At 40.8% G+C, this 22,234-nt stretch overlaps 1 protein-coding gene and 1 pseudogene across 1 annotated transcript; one reads left to right on the top strand and one right to left on the bottom strand.

The window, feature by feature from the left end:
• The first annotated feature begins 6,353 nt into the window (after nt 1-6,353).
• LOC102243328 lies at nt 6,354-18,380 on the top strand (annotated as a pseudogene).
• LOC102241508 (cytochrome c oxidase subunit 6C) lies at nt 9,752-10,175 on the bottom strand. Its single transcript, XM_005860812.2, has one exon. The coding sequence runs from the start codon at nt 10,118-10,120 to the stop codon at nt 9,893-9,895; it is 228 nt and encodes a 75-aa protein (XP_005860874.1). The 5' UTR covers nt 10,121-10,175; the 3' UTR covers nt 9,752-9,892.
• Nucleotides 18,381-22,234: the final 3,854 nt, after the last annotated feature.

Below are 22,234 nucleotides of genomic sequence, written 5' to 3'. Positions count from 1 at the left end.
CCCACTGGCCTGCTCACCCCAACTGCCCCCCACTGCTAGCCTGCTCACTCCAAATTGCCCCCCCATTGCTGTCCTGCTCACCCCCAACTGGCCCCCCTTGCTGGTCTGCTTACCCCCAACGGCCCAGCCCCTCATCAGCCTGATCACCCGCAACTACTGTCCCATTCTGGCCTGATCACTCACAACTGCCCTCCCCCCTTGGCCTCTACCTGCCTCTACCTCGGCCCCACCACAATGGCTTTGTCCAGAAGAACGTTTGGAAGGTCTCCTGGAAGGTCTCCCAGTCTAATTAGCATATTACCCTTTTATTATAGATAGAAGAGGCCTGGTGCATGGGTGGCGGCCGGCTGGTTTTCCCTGAAGGCTGTCCCGGATCAGGGTGGGGGTTGCCACTGGGGTGCCTGGCCAGCCTGGATGAGGGGCTGATGGCCTTTTTCAGGCTGGCCACGCCCACGGGCTGGAAGCAGGTATCTGGGATTTATTTAACTTCTATAATTGAAACTTTGTAGGCTTGAGCAGAGCTCAGGGCCGGCCAGGGCAGGCGGGAAGCTTGGCTTCCTCCATTGCCGGGGGCAACCAAGCCTCCTGGCTAATTGTTACCATTCATTGTGTGTATAGCTTAAAATTAAGCTATTTACCTTTAATTCCCTGGGTGCTAATATTTATGGGGTTTTCTACTTTTCCAGTTTTCAACATTTAATACAGTGTTGTAAATGTGATAACACTAGAGCAGTTTTTGGGTACAGAAATGATTGCTGAGAAATTAGTTTGGTTTTTTGGCAGCTTTACTATGATATGCTCAGGTGTGATTTTCTTGCATTTATCCTGCTTTGGCATTTAGAGAACTTCTTCAGTCTGTGGCTTGATACCTTCATACCAAGTTTTAGAAAAAGCTTGGCCAGTCCTTTATCAAATATTTTTATTTTTATTGATTTTAGAGAGGAAGAAAGAAGGAGAGAGAATCATTAATTGGCTGCCTCATTAATTGGGTTGACACTCAACCACTGAGCCACACGGGATGGGCACGATCGATTTTTAAATATAGATTCTGGTTGCTTGGTGATAGTCTATCTTTTCATTTATTCTCTTAAATATATTATTCAGTTATTTTAATGCCAATGCCTGAGTACTCTAATCTGTAGTATCTGTGATTTTATTTCTATTTTTTTTAACATCAGGTCCTGTTTTCTGAAATGCCTGGTAATTTTTGTTAGAAGATTTGGATGTTGGCATCTTTTAGAGTGGATTTAATTTTCCTCCACTAGACAAATAAATTATGAGCAGAACACTTTGATCCTGTGGAGGCTGGTCCATTTCTGGGCCCATATTGCCAGGGGGGTGCCCTTCTGGGTTTCCAGGGCTGCCCCTCTACAGTAGGCTTGCAACGTCAAGTGTCTCCCTAGCACTGAGAGACTGCTGAAATGCTTGCTCAGCTTTTAAGCTTCCGTCAGCTCCTTTCTGCTGCTTTTTCTGAGTTTTGCCTCGTGTGTGCCATTTGTCTCGAGAGGAAAGGGCACAGTGTGCTGGGTTTCCTGTCATGAAGTTTCCTCCTTTCCAGTATTTTGGCTCCTTAAGTCTTTTTCCTGTTTTGAGCAATTTTCATGCTCTTCCTATTTACTTATTAGATATTTAATTGATAACTAATTGGGGTTTATGTGTTCAGAGTTGTGTCTGCCCCCATGAGAGGAGTTCCATATTTCATGATGTGGTGTTCCATGATAGGAGTTTTTTCATGATAAGAGTCCCATGATAGGAGTTTTATCACAGTGGTATGGGTTGTTTGTTGGGAAATGAGCTATTTATTACAGGGGAATTTGAAATTAACTTTTAAAAAGTTAATAATATATCTTATTGAACCCAATAAATCCAAAATATGTTTACTCAAACATGTAATCAGTATAAAAATGACTAATGAGTTATTCTACATTCTTTTTTTTTTTAAAGATTTAGATCTCTATTATTTTTACTGTTTTTCATTGAGGTATAATTGACATATAATTTCCTAAAGCCTTTAGTTTCTGGTATAAAACATAATGATTCGATAATTGTACATATCATGAAATGATCACCACAATAAGACTAGTTAATAGCCATCACCACACATTGTTACAAGTTTTTTCTTCTCATGATAAGAACTTTTAAGGTCTATTCGTAGCAACTTTCAAATATATAATACAGTATTTTAAACTATAATTACTATGCTGTACATTACATTTCCAGGACTTACTTATTTTATAACTGTGGTGTTTACTACAACCTCATTTATCTGACTCTCAACTTACCTTTGCTTTTTCCTCTACAGAAAGGCAGATGCTCTACAGATGTCTTCCAGAATTGACCAAGTTTTTATCCCAATGTCACAAAGAAACACCGATGGCCTCCCGGGGACCACCCCCAAAGACCTGAAGATGTTTGTGGTGGGCTGTTTCTGTTTCCTGCGACCCGCACGGGAAAACGACAGGTTCTTGAGCGGAGGAGCTGGGGATTAAGAAATTAAAGAAAGACCAAGATGCAGAAATAGATTTTAAGCTGGGGCCAGGTGGGCGCCATCCTCTCTGATGGAGAGGCGGCAAAGCGCCCTGAGACACACAGCAGGTTTATTTTAAAGGCCTAGATTTACATATCTAGTTCCGCCCCTGCCTGATTAACATGTCCAGCCTTATTGGGGAAGCATGTTCCCAGGGCGTGGCTCTGCCTATGCTCTGAGTTCAGCTGACAATAATTATAAGAAAATGCCTAGGTGCCTCCCAGGCGGCCCTCTACAGATGTTTACTGAGGGAGCCGTGTTAACTTTCCATAACATCTGCTATCGAGTGAAAGTGCAGAGTGGATTTCTACTTGGTCCAAAGACAGTTGAGAAAGAAATACTGATAAATGTCAAGTATGTGCATGAACTTTTGTTTAAACAGCTTTATTGACAGCAGTGAGCTCCACAGGTTTAGCCTAATGCAAGCACAGGTGCTATGACATTTTATTTATATACATGTCTGTACATACACATAGACACACACTTTCATTTCTTTGGGTTCAACTGGGAATGAAATGGTTGGATCACATGTTGGGTATAAGCTTAAGTTTTTAAAGAATGGCCAAACTGTTTTTAAAGTGATTGTATCATGTGCACCAACTTTTGTTTGAGAAACTGAATAATTAATGTGCCATTTAGCTTTTCCTGGGTAAGCCTTGTGGTTTAGTGGGAAGAGGCCTGGCTGTGTGACTTACAACTTCCTGACTGTGGGGATAGAATTGTAATCTCTGTCTTTAATATTTTAACCTGTGAAATAAAAGATCTGTCACTGTAGTTTATGAGCCAGACACTTCAGGTACTTATGCCCTTTATGTCCTTTATGTTCTAGAAGCAAGAGTCAGGAGGTTGAAAAGACAATATACTGTGAAAGCTTAGCTTAAGTTACGCAGTGGAGGTCCAGCATGACAGAATTTAGGGTCTAAATCAATACTAAACTATGATTTTCATTCTCTTCTTCCATGAATGAATTTATCATGTGGTGGCAGAGTGGGCAGGAGAGTGAGGAGGGAACGGAGAAAGGAACCTCCTTGGGACCGCATGTCTCTATTCTTTCACAGGTGCCAGCCATGAGGATTATTCGTGTTTTTCTGATTTCTAGAGAATTGAGCCCGATTCTTCCTCTCTGTGGAGTGGGGACTGCATCTAGGTTTCTTGGACACCATGTTTTGTTTAGTTAGTGTGTTTGTTTGATAGGGGAAATGATTATTCCTGCATAAAACAAGCACTTTTTCTAGCTCTCTGAGGCTGGAGGAGTGGTTATAAGAGCCCTTGGGCCAGGTATGGCCTCCACCCTGTATAGAATCAGATGCTTCTCATGCTTTCCTGATGCTTTCTATGGGATTGTGGTCTTTTCTGTTAGTAGCAGCCAACTACTCCCAGGAACCTAGGACATGACAAGAAGGGGAGAAAAGTTTTGCATGTGGATGAGGAAGAAAGAACAGGGACCTGGGATTGGTTGGATGGTGGTGAGGTAGGGGCTGTGTGGAGTTGATAGAACTTTTTTCATGCAGCAGCACATACTGTCATGCCTACTTCCTTGTTGCTTTGTTGTATTGGTTAAGAAACCCTGACCAGGAAAATAAGGAGTTGTAGGTAGTCACAAAGCTTTTATCTTTTGCTACATGCCTAGATAGAAGTGACTGACTTTTTTGAAAGCTGACAAGGATTTTGTGGAACATATCAGTCAAGAAAATGTTGGTCACTTCAGATTTTGTGCTAAGTGGAAGGTAACAAATAATTTGTAATATGTGTAGATTGAATGAATTTCAAATGCATACTGGGTGAGTGGACATTTATCTTTCTTATTGTTTAAAGCTAGTAGATTAATAACTTGGTACACTAAAAGTGTCATATGCTCAAGGTTTCATAATGATTTTATGGTTCAGTAGTATGCATTCCAGCAATGTATGAGTTATCTTTATGTGCATTGCTGTGTTCATAAAAACTGTACCAAATAATTTTTTAGTTGTAGTTAACATACACTATTATATTAGTTTCAGATGTACAACATAGTGATTAGACATTTATCACCTACTAAATGATCACCCAATAAGCAGTCTCAGAGGTCACCAGAGTTTCTTGCTTACTCTTATTTCTGGTTTAGGCATCTATGAGAAAGCTCATCTCTTTTATTCAATGTAGCATTTTTTTTATTTTTTCTTATCATCAGGTTCTACTAAGGAGCATTTCTGTCATGGGAAAAAGGTAGCTCTCATTTGTCTTATTCTTGACTCATGTTTAATAGCACCACTACCATTCAAAGTAGTAATTATATCCCAAAAAAGCTGATGAGAAGCTTGATTTTTATTTTTCCTCATTTTTAGAACTAAGTAACTAGAACCTGATATCCTCTGTGGGAAAAGAAGAGACAACAAAATCTGACTATGAAAATCCAAAGAGGTCAGATTTTACTACCTTATGGAAAATCATTCTGTTATGCTTTGTGTCCATACCTACCATTTCAGCTTTTCCTCACCAATGCTAAAGATCTATGGAAAAAATGGTCCATTCCAGTAGTTGTGTGGATATCCTATAATCTTCAGGGAAATTCATTATCTACTTGGAGATTTCTTAAGTTAATAATTTATTTGGAAATAATTTCAAACTTGTGCAAACATACCCTTTTACCCACTTGTTAACATTTCACTTCATTTGCTAGTATGTTGTCTCTTGTGATAACCAATTGTCATTAGCATTTTTCTGAACCATCTGAGAGCTGTCCACATGGCACTCTATTATCCCTAACTCCTCCAGGGTCTATTTTTTACAACTAGGACCCTCTCCTGTGTAACCAGTCAGTCATTGTCTGGGAGCAGCCCAGAGGATGCACAGCCTCATAACAGCTGCAGTGATGGGTTCTAAGGGGCTGTTGGCCACCATGGTCTTCACATAGTTGATTGACCATCACATCATGTCTCCTTAGTCTCATGCAACCTGATATTTTCCTGTCTCTCTCCAGGTGATGTTGGTCATGGTGGTGTCTGCCAGCCTGTACCATAAAGTCACTGTTTTCCCCTATGTCATTAATAAATATTATAAGCAGAGTTACCATGACATTATTCTAAATAAAGCCTTATTTCACCACCGAAACCCTCATTGATATCTCCTGCCTGAATCAGCAGAAACTGTCACTATGGTAGCTACCAAGGGGTGATTTTCTGTCTTCATCCATCTCCTTCATTCTGCTTTCATCCTTCTCTTCCATATGGACTAGTTTGCATTCTACTGAAAGGAAAAACTTCAGTCATCATCTCTTTATTCATTTATTTATATCAGTATAGACTCATGGGTTCATATTATATTTAGTACCATTCAACAGTAATGCGTTATCATCATGATTAATCTTGATATGCCTATTGTTCTTCATTTGGTCAGTGGGAGATCTTTAAAAGTAGGTCTGTTCTGTTTTTTGTTTTTTAAACTAATTCTCTCATATTTTGAGTATTTTGTTGGCACAGCAGAAGTTCCAGACTCACTGTCCTCAGACCTGGCATAAGCTGATCTTCCTTTTTGTGGAGTTTTATATTTACTAACTGAGATCTGGGTGTTGGTATTGGGATGGCATAGCTCCTAGGCCTTCTCAGCGGACAGACCTAGGGAACATATGTGCATATACATGTATACACACATCTAAACCTTTTTATATCTGTCTGTATATATAGAGCAAAACCCATGACCTCCAATTCTGATCTAATACCCCAGGATTATTTCCACATTTCCATGTTTGTAAAGCATCTTCTCAAAAAGTGAAAAACCTGGTTCTAGTTATTTAAATATATTTACTGATTTGCTCAACCTATTTTCTTATTTCTTAATAAAAGCAATCATGCCACCCATCATCCAGCTGTCTCTGCTCTTCCTCCCACCTTCCTTTGCAGCCTGTGATATCGGGTGCTGGCTGTTGCTACTTCTCTACCCAGCACTTCCATCACCTTCACACAAAGAGGGAGGTAAAGTCTAATAGAAATGACTGATGCATTATGTGAACATGATATAAGTAGGAGTGTAACTAATTTTTCTTTCCAGTCAGGCTATCCCTATTTTCCACAAGTCTTTTTCTACCTCTTAACATTTTTTTTTATTGAAAACATTTGTTTTTCCTGTAAGTAATCTATACTAATAAAAAGGTAATATGCAAATTAACCTTTGGAGGTATATTTCTAGAACTCATAAATGATGAAAATCTCGGGGTTCTTGCTCTACGTGTTTCATTTTGCTTTAATTTGGCTTTAAAAATTATTTTCAGTCAAATTAGTATTTATTTCTAATTGGTGTAGCAGCCAACTTATTTTCCTAAAGCCTTTCTTAGGACACTCTATCTCCCATCCCTCCCCGCTCTCTTCCTCTCTCCCTTCCTTCTGCCAGGGTTTTTTATAGACTGTCATGTGCTGGGCTCCCTTGGATTTTAACATCTGTGGGCAAGAGAGACAAAAGTAGCTCCCTATGTGGGTTGTGCAGGATCAGGAAGGAGGAATGAGATGAGTGAGGGAATGATTTACAGTTGATGAGTAGACAGGAAGATTGGTTGGAAGACATCAATGCTTTGGGTGAAGATGAGCTTTTCAGGTTGTCATGGTTCTAGCTCAGTCACCCTGTGCTATTCCTTACTTAGAGGTCATGAAGATGGGGTATTCTGCTGGCTGCTGCTTTACATGATGCTTTCAGTCTCCTATGTATAGTGTATTTTGGAAGAATAAGTCTGAGCTGCTCCCATGTACCACTTATTTTCATGTTATGAGTGATTGGGCCCATTTTGTTGGGGCTCTGTTCATGTGATTCTCTCTTTCCACTAAGGTGCTTTCCTGTCTTTACCTACAGGCCGCCATCGCCTGAGTCCCTTGCCTGGATTTCTAGGCAAAATAAGTTGAAGGCAGTTGTTCTCTTCCTTAGAATAAATTTATCAAATTGATTGAAACAATACATTAAAAATATTTTACCTGTTATGAAATTGTAAACACAACAGAAATGTAGAGAGAATAGTCTGATTTCTATAGTTATGACATGGTTGTAGTATAATATGCTGGTGTGATTACTAGTAACTTGATTTCCCTGTTATTAACATCTTCAGCTTTTTATTTCTGAAATATTTTAAGGAAAGTTATTAATAATTTATTGCTCCCTAAATATTCATTATGCATCTTTTTTAAAGGCCATTTGCCTACATTACTATTATCAACTAACACAATTAAGAATATCTTTAAAAATATATATTTTTATTGATTTAAGAGAGGAAGGGAGGGGAGAGAGAGAAACATTCCTAATAGTTTATTATTGTTTGGCAGTACCTTGAAGTTCTGGCAATGGGTAGGAACTTAGATTTCTGAGAGAGGATGGGAGATGGAGAGAGGCATAGAAACAATGATGAGAAAGAGCCATTGATCTGCTGCCTCCTGCACACCCCCGCAACGGGATTGAGCTCACAACCTGGGCATGTGCCCTGAATGGGAATCGAACAGTGACCTCCTGGTTCATAGGTTCACACTCAACCACTGACCCACACCAGCCGGGCTTTTTCCTAATAGTTTAATAAATATATTGACCTCATAGCCAGTTATCTTGTCAGTTGAACATTTTTGGAAAGGCCTAATACCGCCCTTCCCCCCAAATCATTTGTCTTCTTGACTACACAAAAAGTCAAGGTAAGAGTTCAGGTGTGCTGTACTAGTAACGTCTTCTTGAGAATGCTGGACTTGTTCTCTGTATTGGATTTACAGCAGCATAATAGATGATGATTTACACCTGAATTTGGCAGATGGAGTAGGTACCATTGCTAAACTGGGTATTCACATTCTGGCAGACTCCAGGTGAACCCTGGAATTCTCCCAAACAGTCCTGCTATGCCTTACTTGGCTTTGCTTCACTAAGCACTGAAAAGAGCCAGAACATACTTTTAGGTGGTGAATGTTTCAGGGGTCAAGAGTTACGATAAGTAAAGCTATCTGGGAGACCCAGGTTGATTTGGAGCAGGTTTTGTGCCAGGAGACAGAGAATTGTTGAGATCTTGTGTGACTGAATATATAAAAGGAAAGAGTCAATTAGTGAAGGCAGAAGAGAGGGAGAAGTCATTATATTCTGTCTCCCCAGCCTCATCTCCCTCACCCCCTGAAAGTGAGTCTTTATTTCCTAAGACCATCATGCTTGTGTACCTGGGTTGCCTTCTTCTGTAGGTCACCACTGTGAGCCCTATAATAACCCTGCCGACTTCTTCCTGGATGTCATTGATGGAGACTCCTCTGCTGTGGTATTAAACAGAGAGATCGAAGATGGTGAAGGAATGTGCATCTGTCTAGAGAATCACATATTATCATCCATTTGAATTGACTGAAGTTGAGCAGTGTGGTATGTTATTAAAATGTGACTTTGTGAATTTATATTACTGATGCTGCTATCTGATACCAGTTGCCATAGTTAGTCCAGGCTGCTGTAACAAGACTACCATAGGCCAGGTGGTTTAAACAACAGATATTTATTTCTCATGGTTCTAGAGATAGGGAAGTCTAAGATCAAGGCACCAGCAATTCGGTGTTTGTTGAGGTCCCTCTTCCTTGTTCATAGGTGGACCACCATCTTCTCATTGCCTCTTCACATAGAGAAGCGGGAGGGACCTCTCGGAGCCTCTTTTATAAGGACGCTAATCCCATTCATGTGGGCTCCACCTTCATGACCTAAGCACTCCTCAAAAGCCCCACCTTCAAACACCATCACATTGGGGATTGGGTTTCAGTATATGAATGGGGGAGGGGGGCAGTCATAAATATTTCATCTATAGCATCACTCAGCACATATTTTGTTGTCTGTGAGTGCTGTATTTTTAATGTATAAGAGCACATTTATGTGATAGTGTCAGTTCTGAGTGTTTTTCATTTTAAAAATGTTCATTTTTACATAGTATCTTGAAATAAGAAACTTCGTAATTTATGCATTTGCACACAGTGGAAAGAAAGGCAGAGGTTTTTCTATTAAGAACTACAACTGCCTATGGTAAGTTTATTTGAAAAGAATCAGGGTACACATATTATAGCTAGGAAATGGTGAGTGAGTTTGCTGTATCCACCAGTGTATGGATACAGCAAGTCAGGCCACTAACTTATTTTTCTAATGTGTAAAGCAGTGACAGGTCTAATAAATTTTTATAGTCAAACTTAGAATTAAGGTGTTAGGGAAGAATTTAAAAAACGGATTCCAGAAAAATGGGCTAAATCAGTTATTTTGTTAATGTTTCCCTCTGTCCACTTTTTTTTCATTGTTTATTTATCAAGAGAAACTATTCCTTAGCTCAAATTTTCATGTTTCATAGTTCAGGAACACAGGTCAGTGACAAACTTCCGTGGAATTCAACCCAAAGAAATTCTTTACATTCCAAGATCACTTTGTACTCTGAAAGATACCAGCCTTCCTCATCTCCTCAAAATCTTTCATGGAATCATAATTTCTGTAGAAATCTGCATATGCCTTCTTTCTTGGTTCAGCCACACCAAACTTATAGGAAGCTGCAACCCCCAGGGATACAATTATGGCTCCAACAATATGAAATCTCAGACGCTTGGCCAGAAGGCCGCGCATCTGAGGTTTTGGCAAAGTACCGGAAGACATGGCAGTTATATTCTCCCCAACACCAACGTCCGTCCTTCCAGAGGGAGAACTGGAGGACCCCTCTGTCCACTTTTATTCCAAGCCAAGGAGACTGAAGAGCCTTCCAAGAGAGATGAGCCACTCATAGAAAAACAAGCTGAGTGTTAAGTCAACTCCACCTTCTTCAGCAAAACAAAAGTTGAGTTAGATCAACTCTTGGGGATCAGAAACAGAAGAAGAGCACAGCCTTCAAGGAGATCACCTATGCCACCTCCTTCTGTCATCAACTCAGATGGATTTCCAAGCGCTCCTTCAAAAACTTACTGGGTAATCCCCAGGCCTCCATAGCTCAGGTAACCTGATAGATTCTTCTAATTATGCTGTGAAATGTTCATGTGGGGAGGCATTAGATTCTGATACAATTTACTATAGATTATACCTATCCTCTGCACACACTTCCACCTCACTTCATTTGGGATATGGAAACAGACAGTGGCACAAATTAAACACAATTAAGTTTTCACTTAGAGAAAAAAATTTTAAAGTAGTTTTCTGGACTACCTAATTCAATTTTTTTGCTGACTTAGACAATCTATAATAGTGATTTATTCAACAAGTTTTTATCGATCATGTGCAGCATTTGGGAGCTTGTACACAGTATTGAGCAAAATGGGTAAAAATAAAATCCCTGTGCTCCTGGAGCATACTTTCTTTTGAGGAGAGACAGCTGTTAAACTCATACAGAAATAAAATATATAGCGTGGCAGAGGGAAGAGTGGGCCATGGAGGAAGTCTAAGCAGGTGGGTGGAGAAAGGAAGAGAGAGAGAAGGAAAGGAGAGGGGGAAGGAGAGAGAGGGGAGAGGGGTTGGTTTGCATTTTAAAGCAGGTGATCAGGGAAGCCTTCACCTGGATGTCAGGGAGTGCACCTGAGTGTGGGAGGGGCCGCCGCCGCTGTCTGAGAGGAGAGCCTGTGTGCAAACGCTGCTCATTGTCATTGACCTGCATTTAGGGATCCTAGTCTAGGAGAACACTAGCCCCCGGAATCAGTTTTCCAAGAACACAAAGGTAGTAAGCAAACTTGACTTCCGTTCAATAAAGCTATTCACTGTCAGACTAATTTTATCTTCAAACTTGTATGCATATATGCATAACCCATGGACACAGACAATGGAGTGGTGAGGACCTGGGCAGGGAGAGGATGGGAACAGGCTGGAAGAAGTTAATTGGGGGGAAAAGGAGGACCTATGCAATACTTTCAACAATAAAGATTTTATTTTAAAAAAAAAAGATGAAATAATGTTGCCCTAGCCAGTTTGGCTCAGTGAATAGAGTGTCGGCCTGCAGACTAAAGGGTCCCGGGTTTGATTCCAGCCAAGGGCACGTACCCTTGGTCTGGCGTGGGCAGGAGGTAACCAATTGATATGTTTCTCTCAAATCGATGTTCCTCTCTGTCTTTTCCTCTCTCTTCCACTCTCTCTAAAAAAATCAATGAAAAAATATCCTTGAGTGAGGATTAACAACAACAAAAAAAGATGAAATAATGTTCTTTTCATTTTTGGGCTGACGCTGTTGATAGTGGTTGATTATTGCTCCTGTATGGTTTTCCTGTTATTCTCAAGCCCACTGTCATAAAAAACTCTAGTATTTCCTTTTCATTGGTCCATCATTTCTAAGGGTATTAGTCAGTTATTTTTGAGGTTGTTAATTTTATTATTGATCATTGAATTTCTGCTGATTGCTAAAATGATGCATAGTTGGCTCTGATGAACCATTACTGACTTCTTCCCATGCACCATAATTTCCTACTTCAGTACTGTTGCCCTCTGATTATTAATACAAAGGGCCTCGATCCCTCTTTGAGACGTACTGCTAATCGCTCCAGACATTTTTGTTATTTGGCACTTTTGTCAGAAATGAGCACTTTTGTGTTCTATCAACCAAGGGTAAATTTCTATTCTTTTAGAGGAGATTTGATGTCTTTTGGAAACAGGTCAACGTTGGTCAACAGAGACACTATAATGGAGCTGTCATTTCAGGGAGAAAGCAGCCATAATAATATATAAACAAACAAGCATGGCTGTGCTCCAATTAAACTATTCATAGACACTGAAATTAGAATTTCATGTGCATTTCAAATAATCAGTATTTGTATATCATATACATTTTTCTTGTTTTCTTTTTTCAATCATTAAAACAATGGCAAAGAAATCATTCTTATCTCATGGACTGAAGAAATAGGTGAAGGGCCCTGTTTGGCCTGTGGGCCATAGCTTTCTGACCAATGGTTTTGGAATTTTAAACTTGCTTGTATGTCAATTGCTTCTCTAAATGTTGGAATGTGTAGCTCTAGCAGTGTTTTATGGCCTCCTGCTGATAAATCTTGTATCTACAGTCTTAGAGCTGTACTGAGGTTTCAACTAGTCATTTACATGAGTCAGACTTTGCCTCTGATAATGCAGTTAACCAGAGGCTGTATTTGGAAGGTCTTAGACTGAATAGATTCTCTGTATAAGAAGATTTAATGCTCATTTAACATGCTATGGGTTTTCTGATCCTCTCTTAGAGATTCGTTGTTTCTATTAGCATATTAAACATTTGATATGGATTATTTTTTTTTAGTGATGGTCATAAACATCCCTCAGAAACTCACCTTGAGAAATGTTGGCAGACATGTAACCACAGACCAGATACACAGATACACTGACAGGGTCTCCTTGCTCAGTTGTGAAAAGTTAAGTTTGGCTCTTTGTTTCCCTTTCCTTTTTTTAAAAAAAATATATATTTTTATTGATTTCAGAGAGGAAGGGAGAGGGAGAGAGAGATAGAAACATTAATAATGAGAGAGAATTATTGAATGACTGCCTCCTGCATGGAGCTCACAACCCAGGCTGTGCCCTGACTGGGAATCAAACCATGGCTGTGGCAGGGATCGAGCCTGTAGCCAAGATACTTGCCCTTGACAGGGATTGAAGCCGCAACCCTTCAGGCCGTGGGCCAACATTCTAACCACTGAGCAGCACCAGCTAGGGCAAATTATTTGTATTTTAGTTTAGAAGGCAGTCTAATAGCATACACTGTTTTATATTTTCCCAAGAACTTTGGTCCAATCATTTAAAGTATCTATCTCAATGCTGTGGTTTGCTTATGTAGCCGTATATATTATAATAATAAATGGTGTGTTAAGTTTTTACCTTTAATTGAAACTCTTCTTTCTTTTTAAAAAGGTAATCATAATAGTTATCCTGGGACTGGTTATAGATGCCATTTTCTATGATCTAAAAAGTGACCCCACGGGAATCCAGAGCAGGTAAGTACATTTGGATCTTGGTTTTGAGGAAAAGCTATTACTTTTTGTAAGGTTATAGAAATCCATTAAGAGTTTGAGTTTCAGACAAGTATAGGATGAACTGAAGAGTAGAATAAGTCCATGACTTGAAAGCTAGCTGTGTGGGAAGGTTAATTTTCATATATGGTATAAAATATACAGAGCATAAAGTCTACCCTCCTATCCAGGTTTAGGTGTACAGTTCAGTGGCGTTAAGTGCATTCACATTGTTGTAAAACCATTGCCACCATCCAACTCCAGAATGTTTTTCATATTCTGTTTTAGGATAGCGAGAAGCTAGAAAAATTCCAAGGCCGGAGAAATAGGGAAACTGAGACAAGAAAATGAAACAAGGCCAAACTGTTTGGCAGCCTGCAGCCGGCTTGTAAATCTCAAGCCCTATGGTCCCCCAACCAAGGATGCTGGAAGCAAGTGATGACTACCTCTCCAAAGACAGCAGAGGAGGAAGGAGAGGGATGGAAGAATGCAGTCTTCTCTCATCCCACTCCCTAAACAGGAGAGCCAGCAGTCTCAGGGATTGGCAAGATAAAACTATCAGGTGCTTGTCACAAATTCCGGGATAGCCACAACCAAGTAAAAGGGGGACCTTGAAAATTAATTTGCACCAAGACATTCAGCAGAGGAATTTAAACATCTATTTTTGGAAAAGCATATAAGGCAGAAACCCCCCACCCAACCGGCTCTTCAGATTAGCTTGAGATTTGCTTGCCTTGCTCCTTTGATAAATTTGCATGTTTTACTTTCTTAATAAATGACTTTCTTAATGAATTCACTTCAACAACGCAATAATCTGGAGTCACTCATTTGAATTCATTCATAGGCCAAGATAAGAATTGAGGTGGGGCCAGCCCTCTCCCTCTGACTCAGGGGGCTGTCCCATAACACCCCTCTGGTGTCTGTGTATTTAAAATATGCATTAGGACCCTTAAGGAGACATGAAGGGTATGGAGTGCCACCTTAAAACATTAGAGTCTATTAAGTTATTTAACAATAAAACTTAGGATATGGAAGGAATTTTACTATCTACTAGTTCAGAATCATTATGAACATTATTGTACTGTTAAGTGAAGGACTTAACAAATTGAGCTGAATGTTGCCTTTTCCCATGTGTCTGAAATTAGCTTTTCCTATGATATGAGGCTTTTGTGTGTGTGTGTGTCTGGAAAGTTGCATATCTGCTTGTGTACTGGGCCTGGCTATTTTTAATTTATTAATTACATTTAAAAAACACTTAATTTTGTGTCATTTAAAATAATATATCACTTCATCCCTTTTAGTTTCTGCTCACATCCTCAATGTTAATTAAATTGTTTGGTTGTGCAGAGAACTGCAACACTGTTTCAGGAATTCTGGCATGCTGCTTTCATAAAATTTATTTTTTTATTTACAAAATATGTTTTTATTGATTTTAGAGAGAGAGGAAGGGAGAGGGAGAGAAAGGTAGAAATATGCATGAGAGAGAAACATCGATCGACTGCCTCCTGCATGGACTGAGCCCACAACCTGGGCATGTGCCCTTGACCGGAATCGAACTCAGAACCCTTCAGTCCATAGGCCTGTGCTCCATCCACTGAACCAAACTGGCTAGGGCATTTTTCTTGCCACTTTAATCTGAATAATTTTTTAATGCTTATCATGTGAGGAAACAGTTCAGCAGGTAGGAATGATCTAAGAACGTGTAACTGACTGCAGTGCTTTTCTTCCCCTTCTCTCACCGCAGAGCTGGGGTGCTCTTCTTCCTGACCACCAACCAGTGTTTCAGCAGCATAACATCCGTGGAGCTCTTCGTGGTGGAGAAGAAGCTCTTCATGTGAGTGTGGCTCTGCTCCGGGAAGGGCGCTATCCAGTGTCAGGGCTGTTGATCAGTGATGGTGAACCTATGACACGCGTGTCAGAGGTGACACACGAACTCATTTTTTTTGGTTGATTTTTCTTTGTTAAATGGCATTTAAATATATAAAATAAATATCAAAAATATAAGTCTTTGTTTTACTATGGTTGCAAATACCAAAAAATTTCTATATGTGACACGGCACCAGAGTTAAGTTAGGGTTTTTCAAAATGCTGACACTCCGAGCTCAAAAGGTTTGCCATCACTGGTCAAACTGGTCACATCCAGAAGTTGCCACGGATTGGTCCCTGGGATTACCAGTGTTCATTGAGAAAAAGCAGCCTGGGGCTGGGAGGGAAATCATGAGACCAAGGGAAAAGGGAATTTAAAGATTAGGGTATAGCTGCAAAGACAAATGGTACAGAGAATGCAAGAGATAGAGGCTGAAATGGATCTTTTGTTTTAGCAAATAAGAAGTCACGAGGACCTTCACATGAAAAGTTTGAGGAGCTCGGTGGAGAGAAAGTAGTGGGTTAAATTGTACATTGAAGGTAGGGAAGTAAAGTTGACAAAGAATATAGACGATGCTTGGCCCTCAATGGAAGGGAGGATGCAAGAGGCAGAAGGCTGATGGTTTGTTTCTTGTGTTTTTCAAAGTGGGAAGAGATTTGCCCATAGTTACAAGCTGGAGGAAAGGAATTGTTAGGGAGGGAAAGAATGAAGGTTTGTGGAAGAGTTTGGACTCACTGGAGGAGGAGGTCAGGAAGAAGAGGGGCCTAGGTCTTCACTGGGGAGGATTTGATAATTGAACAGGCATGTATGGTTGGGAGGCATGATTATTGAAGGAAGAAGTGTCATGTGTTTTCATCACAAGATTGGGAGGCATGAGAAGGTTTAGTGACCTGAAGATGCCCTGGGGGCATGAAGAATAGCAGCACCACCTTCTTCATGGTCAGAAATGGGGAGAAAGCAAAGCCTGTGTGACCACTGAGATCAGCTACTGAAGTTCTTTTTCACGGAAACCCAGAGTCAGAGGAGAGGGAGGAGAGGCAGAACGTGTTTACCTGGAGTGGGGGTCCTGAGGGCTAAGTGGGCGGCATTGAGAGGAAATTCTAGAATGAGAAGTGGGGTCCTTGCACAGAGCTCTTGGGAACCAGGTCTCAAGGGAGGTGTGCACTTGAGATGCTGACTGGGTGAAGCTGTAGTTGTTAGACCCCTGCTGGCAGCAGAATGGATTAATCATCTGGCCTGTGTCTTCTTGAACTAATGTGGGATGAATTTTTGTGTTTGGTATCAGTGGATACTACAGAGTGTCATCTTATTTCTTTGAGAAACTCCTATCTGATGTACTACCCCTGAGGACGTTAGCAAGTATTATATTTACTTGTATAACATACTTCTTGTTAGGTAAGTGATAAGATGCAAAGTATGTGTCTTTAGTCTCAGAGGGAAGCTAATTTCTTTTGGCAAGCATGATTTTGGTTCTTAAAACTATAAACCAAGCCACGAGATAAGGAAGCATCTGTCTATTGTGCACAGTATGAAGTAACTGTTCTCTAAGGTCATTTTTTGTCAAGATTTTATCAAAACTAACTTTTAACCCTTTTATAGTTTACTGAGTGATGGCATGTCATATACAGATGTGGAAAGAATTCATTAACATATTGAGATTGGCTGGCTGTCGTGGCTCAGGGGGTGAGTGTTGACCTATGAACCAGGAGGGCAGGGTTCAATTCCAGTCAGGCCATATGCCCAGGTTGGGGGCTCAATCCCCAGTAGAGGGCTGTGCTGGAGGCAGCTGATCAATGATTCTCTCTCATCATTGATGTTTCTGTCTCTCTCTCCCTCTCCTTCTCTGAAATCAATAAAAATATTTAAAAAATATTTGAGACTATGTTGGAAGAACTGGAGCTGGGATATTACTCACCCATTTATATTCGAGTGTGTGTGTGTGTGTATAGATAGGGAAAGATAGCAAATTTGGGGGCTTATTGGATAATAAAAATACTTGTTCGATACATGTAGACAGATTCATTTGTGCATTGTGTTTAGGCTTCTTTCCAAGCTTATAGTCTTGGAATTTCCATATAGTTCACCAATATGCACATACAGATACCAGTAATATATATATGTATGTATGTATATTTGACAAAGCACTATAGGACAAGGTCCACTGATTGAAATTATGCCTCAATTTTACAAATAAGGGGTATTTCTTAAAGAATTGGGCATAGAACCAGACCCTCAGCTCCTGACTAGTGTTCTTATGGCTGCTCCAATGCCTTCAGAGTGTATGACCCGCAATAGTGCCCCATTATAGCTTATACAGTAGTTTTGTGAAACTTCATTTAACCCCACCCTCAATCCCAAGCTCTGTGGTGTTTGTCTCAGAGACCTGGCAGCACTCCCTCAGAGAGTGAAATGCCTGGAGGTCATGGGATCTTGATCTCCCAGTTTCTTCACTATCACTGCTACAGCAAATAGTGAGGGATGTGGTGATATCTGGGGGGAAAGCATGTGCTCTTGACAAGTTTCCTTTTTAGAGAGAAGGCAGAATTCTGGCCAGGTGTATAGCCTCCAGCCCCCCACCTCAGCACTCAGAAATTGGTAATAATTGCACAACAGATAGCACAGGTGTTATGTTGTAAAGTGCTTATGCAGTAGTATAAAAAAGAAAACTGAATCACTCTGTACAGTTATATGGGGGGCAAGGAAATTGGTTGACTCAGGTTAGTTGGATAGAGGATGAATTTTTTCACGCTAATATTCATTTCTCCAAATATTATAGTGTTTGCACAATAAACAATCCCAAACACACAGGGAGCTAGGCGGTTAGATTAACCCCCTCTTTCCTTCCTAAGGATTGAAACCGAAGGTGGAGGCCTTCTTCATCATGATATTTACCCTTATGATTGTGGCTTACTCGGCCAGTTCTATGGCACTGGCCATAGCAGCAGGTCAGAGTGTGGTATCCATAGCAACCCTTCTCATGACCATCTCCTTTGTGTTTATGATGGTGAGTAGGAACTGTGCTTCTCTGAGAAGTAATTATTTCCCCTCCTTCCTTCCCAAAAGTTTACCTGTCATGGAAATCCTGCTTTGAGGATTTTGTCAATGGCACTCTTAGCTTTTAGGAAGCCATATGTTAAAATATAGCTTATATCAGAAAATGTACCATATTTTTCTTTTTTTTTTTTGTTAGTGAGGACTAGAAGATATTTTTTCCATTGATTTTTGAGAGAGAGAGAGAGAGAGAGAGAGAGAGGAGGAGGAGGAGGAGGAGGAGAGAAACATCAATGTGAGAGAGACACATGGACTGGTTACCTCCCACACATGCCCCAACCAGGGGCAGGCAGCCAACCTGCAACCCAGGTACGTGCCCTTGACTTAGAATCGAACCCATGGCCCTTTGGTGCTGGCGCTGATGCTCTAATCATTGAGCCACAGCAGCCGGGGCTGTACCACCTTTTTCTTGACCTTACCCAGCCCTTTTGCTACTATTATAATGTAGTTACTACAACATTAATTAACATGTTACAATGGGAGGAGTAGTGCCCAGCCAGAGTGGCTCAGTTGTTCCTGTGCATCCAAAGGTTCCTGGTTGGATTCCCTGGGTTGCAGGAGTTAGATCCTCAGTCAGGCATATATGGAAGGCAGCCGATCCATTTCTCTTCTCTTCTCTTCTCTTCTCTTCTCTTCTCTTCTCTTCTCTTCTCTTCTCTTCTCTTCTCTTCTCTTCTCTTCTCTCTCTCTCCTGTCCTCAGGCGAGGATTGGGAAAAAATGTTTCTTGGTGACATACAGTGAAACCTTGATGACTGGGAACTTCAAAGCCAGAAATATTTTGACTGGAAAATTCCCTCATAAAAATGGCAGGTTCATTGCCTGGCTTCTGCGCTGGTGTTAGAGAAGAGCTGGCTTATTTCCCAGCAGCTTAGATGGGTTGTTTGGATCAAATACTGTCCAAAAAGCTAAGCTCCATGAGAAATAGGACAGTGTGTGGCATGGGTAGTCTACTAGTATCTATCTTGGTTCCTCTTCTATTTTGAAAAAGAGTGTTTTAAAAATAGTGAAAGATCCCAAAGCCCACAAATCCCCTCCTTTCTGGGTTCCTGACATTTGTTTATATCATACCTGTTTTTTTTTACATTTCCCTAAATTTTTAAGGGTCATAGATGATTAACAGGTGAAGGGGACCAGTTAGCACATTTCCCAATACTACAATCAAGTAAACAGGAATGCTTACCCTATTTACTTAATACATGTCCTTTCTGTGAGAGTAGGAGATGTCTCTAAAATTTTGTAGTTAGCCGAAACTCTTGCCAAAGTTTAATTTTCCATTTCTGAGTTTGAAAACTATCCAATCTAAGTAGAATTGAAAAGTGATAAACCTATAGTTTCATCCAATCAATAAAATGTCCTTTAGTATATAAAACTATTTTGCTTGATAGGTTGGATGCTTTGATTTATTATTATTATTATATTACTAGAGGCCCGGTGCACGAATTCGTGCACCAGTGGGGTACCTCAGCCTGGCCTGCAGGATTAGGCCAAAACCGGCTCTCTGACATCCCTTGAGGGGTCCCAGATTGCAAGCGGGCACAGGCCAGGCCGGGTGACCCCATCATTGAGGGGTCCCAGATTGCAAGCGGGCACAGGCCAGGCTGGGTGACCCCATCAGTGCACAATTGGGGCCAGGGGGGAGCGCAGGAGGTTGGCCAGCTGGGGAGGGACCGCGGGAGGGCTCCAAGGTGTGTCCAGCTCATCTCGCTCAGTCCCGATCAGCTGGACCCCAGCAGCAACCTAACCTACCAGTTGGAGTGTCTGCCCCCTGATGGTCAGTGCATATCATAGTGAGAGGTTGAGTGGCCTTAGCATATCATTAGCATATTACACTTTGATTGGTTGAACGGATGACCGGACGACCGGACACTTAGCATATTAGGCTTTTATTATATAGGATTAATGGATTACATATAGAACTTTTAAAATCACCTGCAAAACTATATTTTACTGAGAGATGTTACATATTAAAGCACTTTGTTGGATCAAGTTGAAGAATATGTATTTCCAACAGCATCAGTTCTTGTTATGCCCATCTTCTCATGGGAAGTGCCAGTTAGAAGTTTTGCATGAACCTCTTCTTATGTAGCCATCTCCTGCTGGAGCAGTCCTTCCTGGGGTCTCCATGGCAATACCGCTTTTTTGTAACTTGAAATGAAGGTATTGGTTTTGTTTTATGCTGCACTTCACATTACACAGTACTAGTCCTAAGCTTTGGGTTATTTTAAGCATCCATTCTGAACTCCAAATTATTCCTAAAGTCATTTGGAGATGGAATGCAAACCCTGTGGATCAGAAAGCTTACTGTGTTAAGGAAGTATAGAGGCCCACCAGGTGCTCAGGATATGTTCTGGGGTGTCCATTGGTGGGAACATAGTGGTTGCATCATTACAACAGTCGGGACCATGGCCTTCCATTGTGTGCTGTTACAGAGAGAAGTAAAAGCCTTGACAATTAAGGATCTTCCCATTCAATGAAACATAGATACATTGTCATTCCTTCACAGCCACAAACAGCGCCTCAGCTAAGAGGAATACACATGCAAAGAGGACATAGTAAGTCTTTAAAGTAGTGGAAAGAACCCAAAGGGATCAAAACATAAACACAATTACTAATAATTATAGAGAGACACAAGATTTTTTATTTGCCCTCACAATTTTTAAGGAGGCAGGGAAGGTTGGGGGTCAGGCATGGGATACTTCAGCTGCTTGTGTTTTAAAATACCCCTTTCTCGAATATATGCACCCCTATGTTCATTGCAGCATTACTTACAATAGCCAAGATCTGGAAACAGCCCCCAGCAGCCGCTCGTCCTGGGCTAAGCCCTGAACCTGTCTCCAAGGTCCCCTTTACTCTGACTTTCCAGTGAGCTACAGCAGCCCGCCCTTCTCTCTCTCTGTCTCTTGACTGGCCCACTCCTCGTTTGGAGTAAATCTGCAATAAACCCCATTTTGCTTTAATTTTTGTTGACATGAACATCTTTTCTGCGTTGACAAAAAGAACCGAGGTCCCAGCTGGCAACCCCAACTGGTAACAAAAGGACGGAAGAAAAGTTTAACTCTAAAAGACATGTCTGTTCAAACCAAACTTAAACTAGTGTTAATATTAAATATTTCCCTAGAACGTGTGAGTTAGGACTGTAGAGCAATACAATCCTTAATGTCCATGTGTAAGCTTCCTGCCACAGGAGAACAACAGAGCAGGAAGAAAGCTTGCTGGACACCAGGAGTCAGCCCCTACAAGGAACTGAAACTGTCCTGAAGACACCTGGTGACACACCTGCATTCCACCCACATTCCGAGCCCACCGACTCAGCCCCAAGCCCACTGACAACACAAGCTGCATGTAAGGATGAAACTCCAGCTCCTGGGTGTTGCCATCATCTGGCCACAGCTTTGTCTCAGTGCTGTGCAGCCCTTCCCTTTGGATCCCCCCTCCCCACCCATCCTTCATCCTTAAGTAAATTCACTTTTTCTTTAATCACCATCTGAGATGGCTATTTAGCCTACCCGTGCACCAGCATGCGAACCTTCCATGTTCACCTTTCAATGTGATCCTGAAAATAATGTGTGTTTTTTTAGTTTATTTCTTAATTTATGAGCCAATTAAATATTAAAATTAACAATACTTTTTGGAGGTAAAAAACACTATACACATAAAACATACAAACAAAAACAGAACCCAAAGGGATCAAAACATAAACACAATTGCTAATAATTATAGAGAGACACAAGATTTTTTATTTGCCCTCACAATTTTTAAGGAGGCAGGGAAGGTTGGGGGTCAGGCATGGGATACTTCAGCTGCTTGTGTTTTAAACCCCTTTCTCCTCGAATATATGCACCCCTATGTTCATTGCAGCATTACTTACAATAGCCAAGATCTGGAAACAGCCC

The sequence above is a fragment of the Myotis brandtii genome, unplaced genomic scaffold (genome assembly GCF_000412655.1).
Source record: "Myotis brandtii unplaced genomic scaffold, ASM41265v1 scaffold1403, whole genome shotgun sequence".
Lineage (NCBI taxonomy): Eukaryota > Metazoa > Chordata > Mammalia > Chiroptera > Vespertilionidae > Myotis > Myotis brandtii.
The sequence above is the reverse complement of the archived record's forward strand: the minus strand, read 5'-3'. Positions and strand labels throughout refer to the sequence as shown.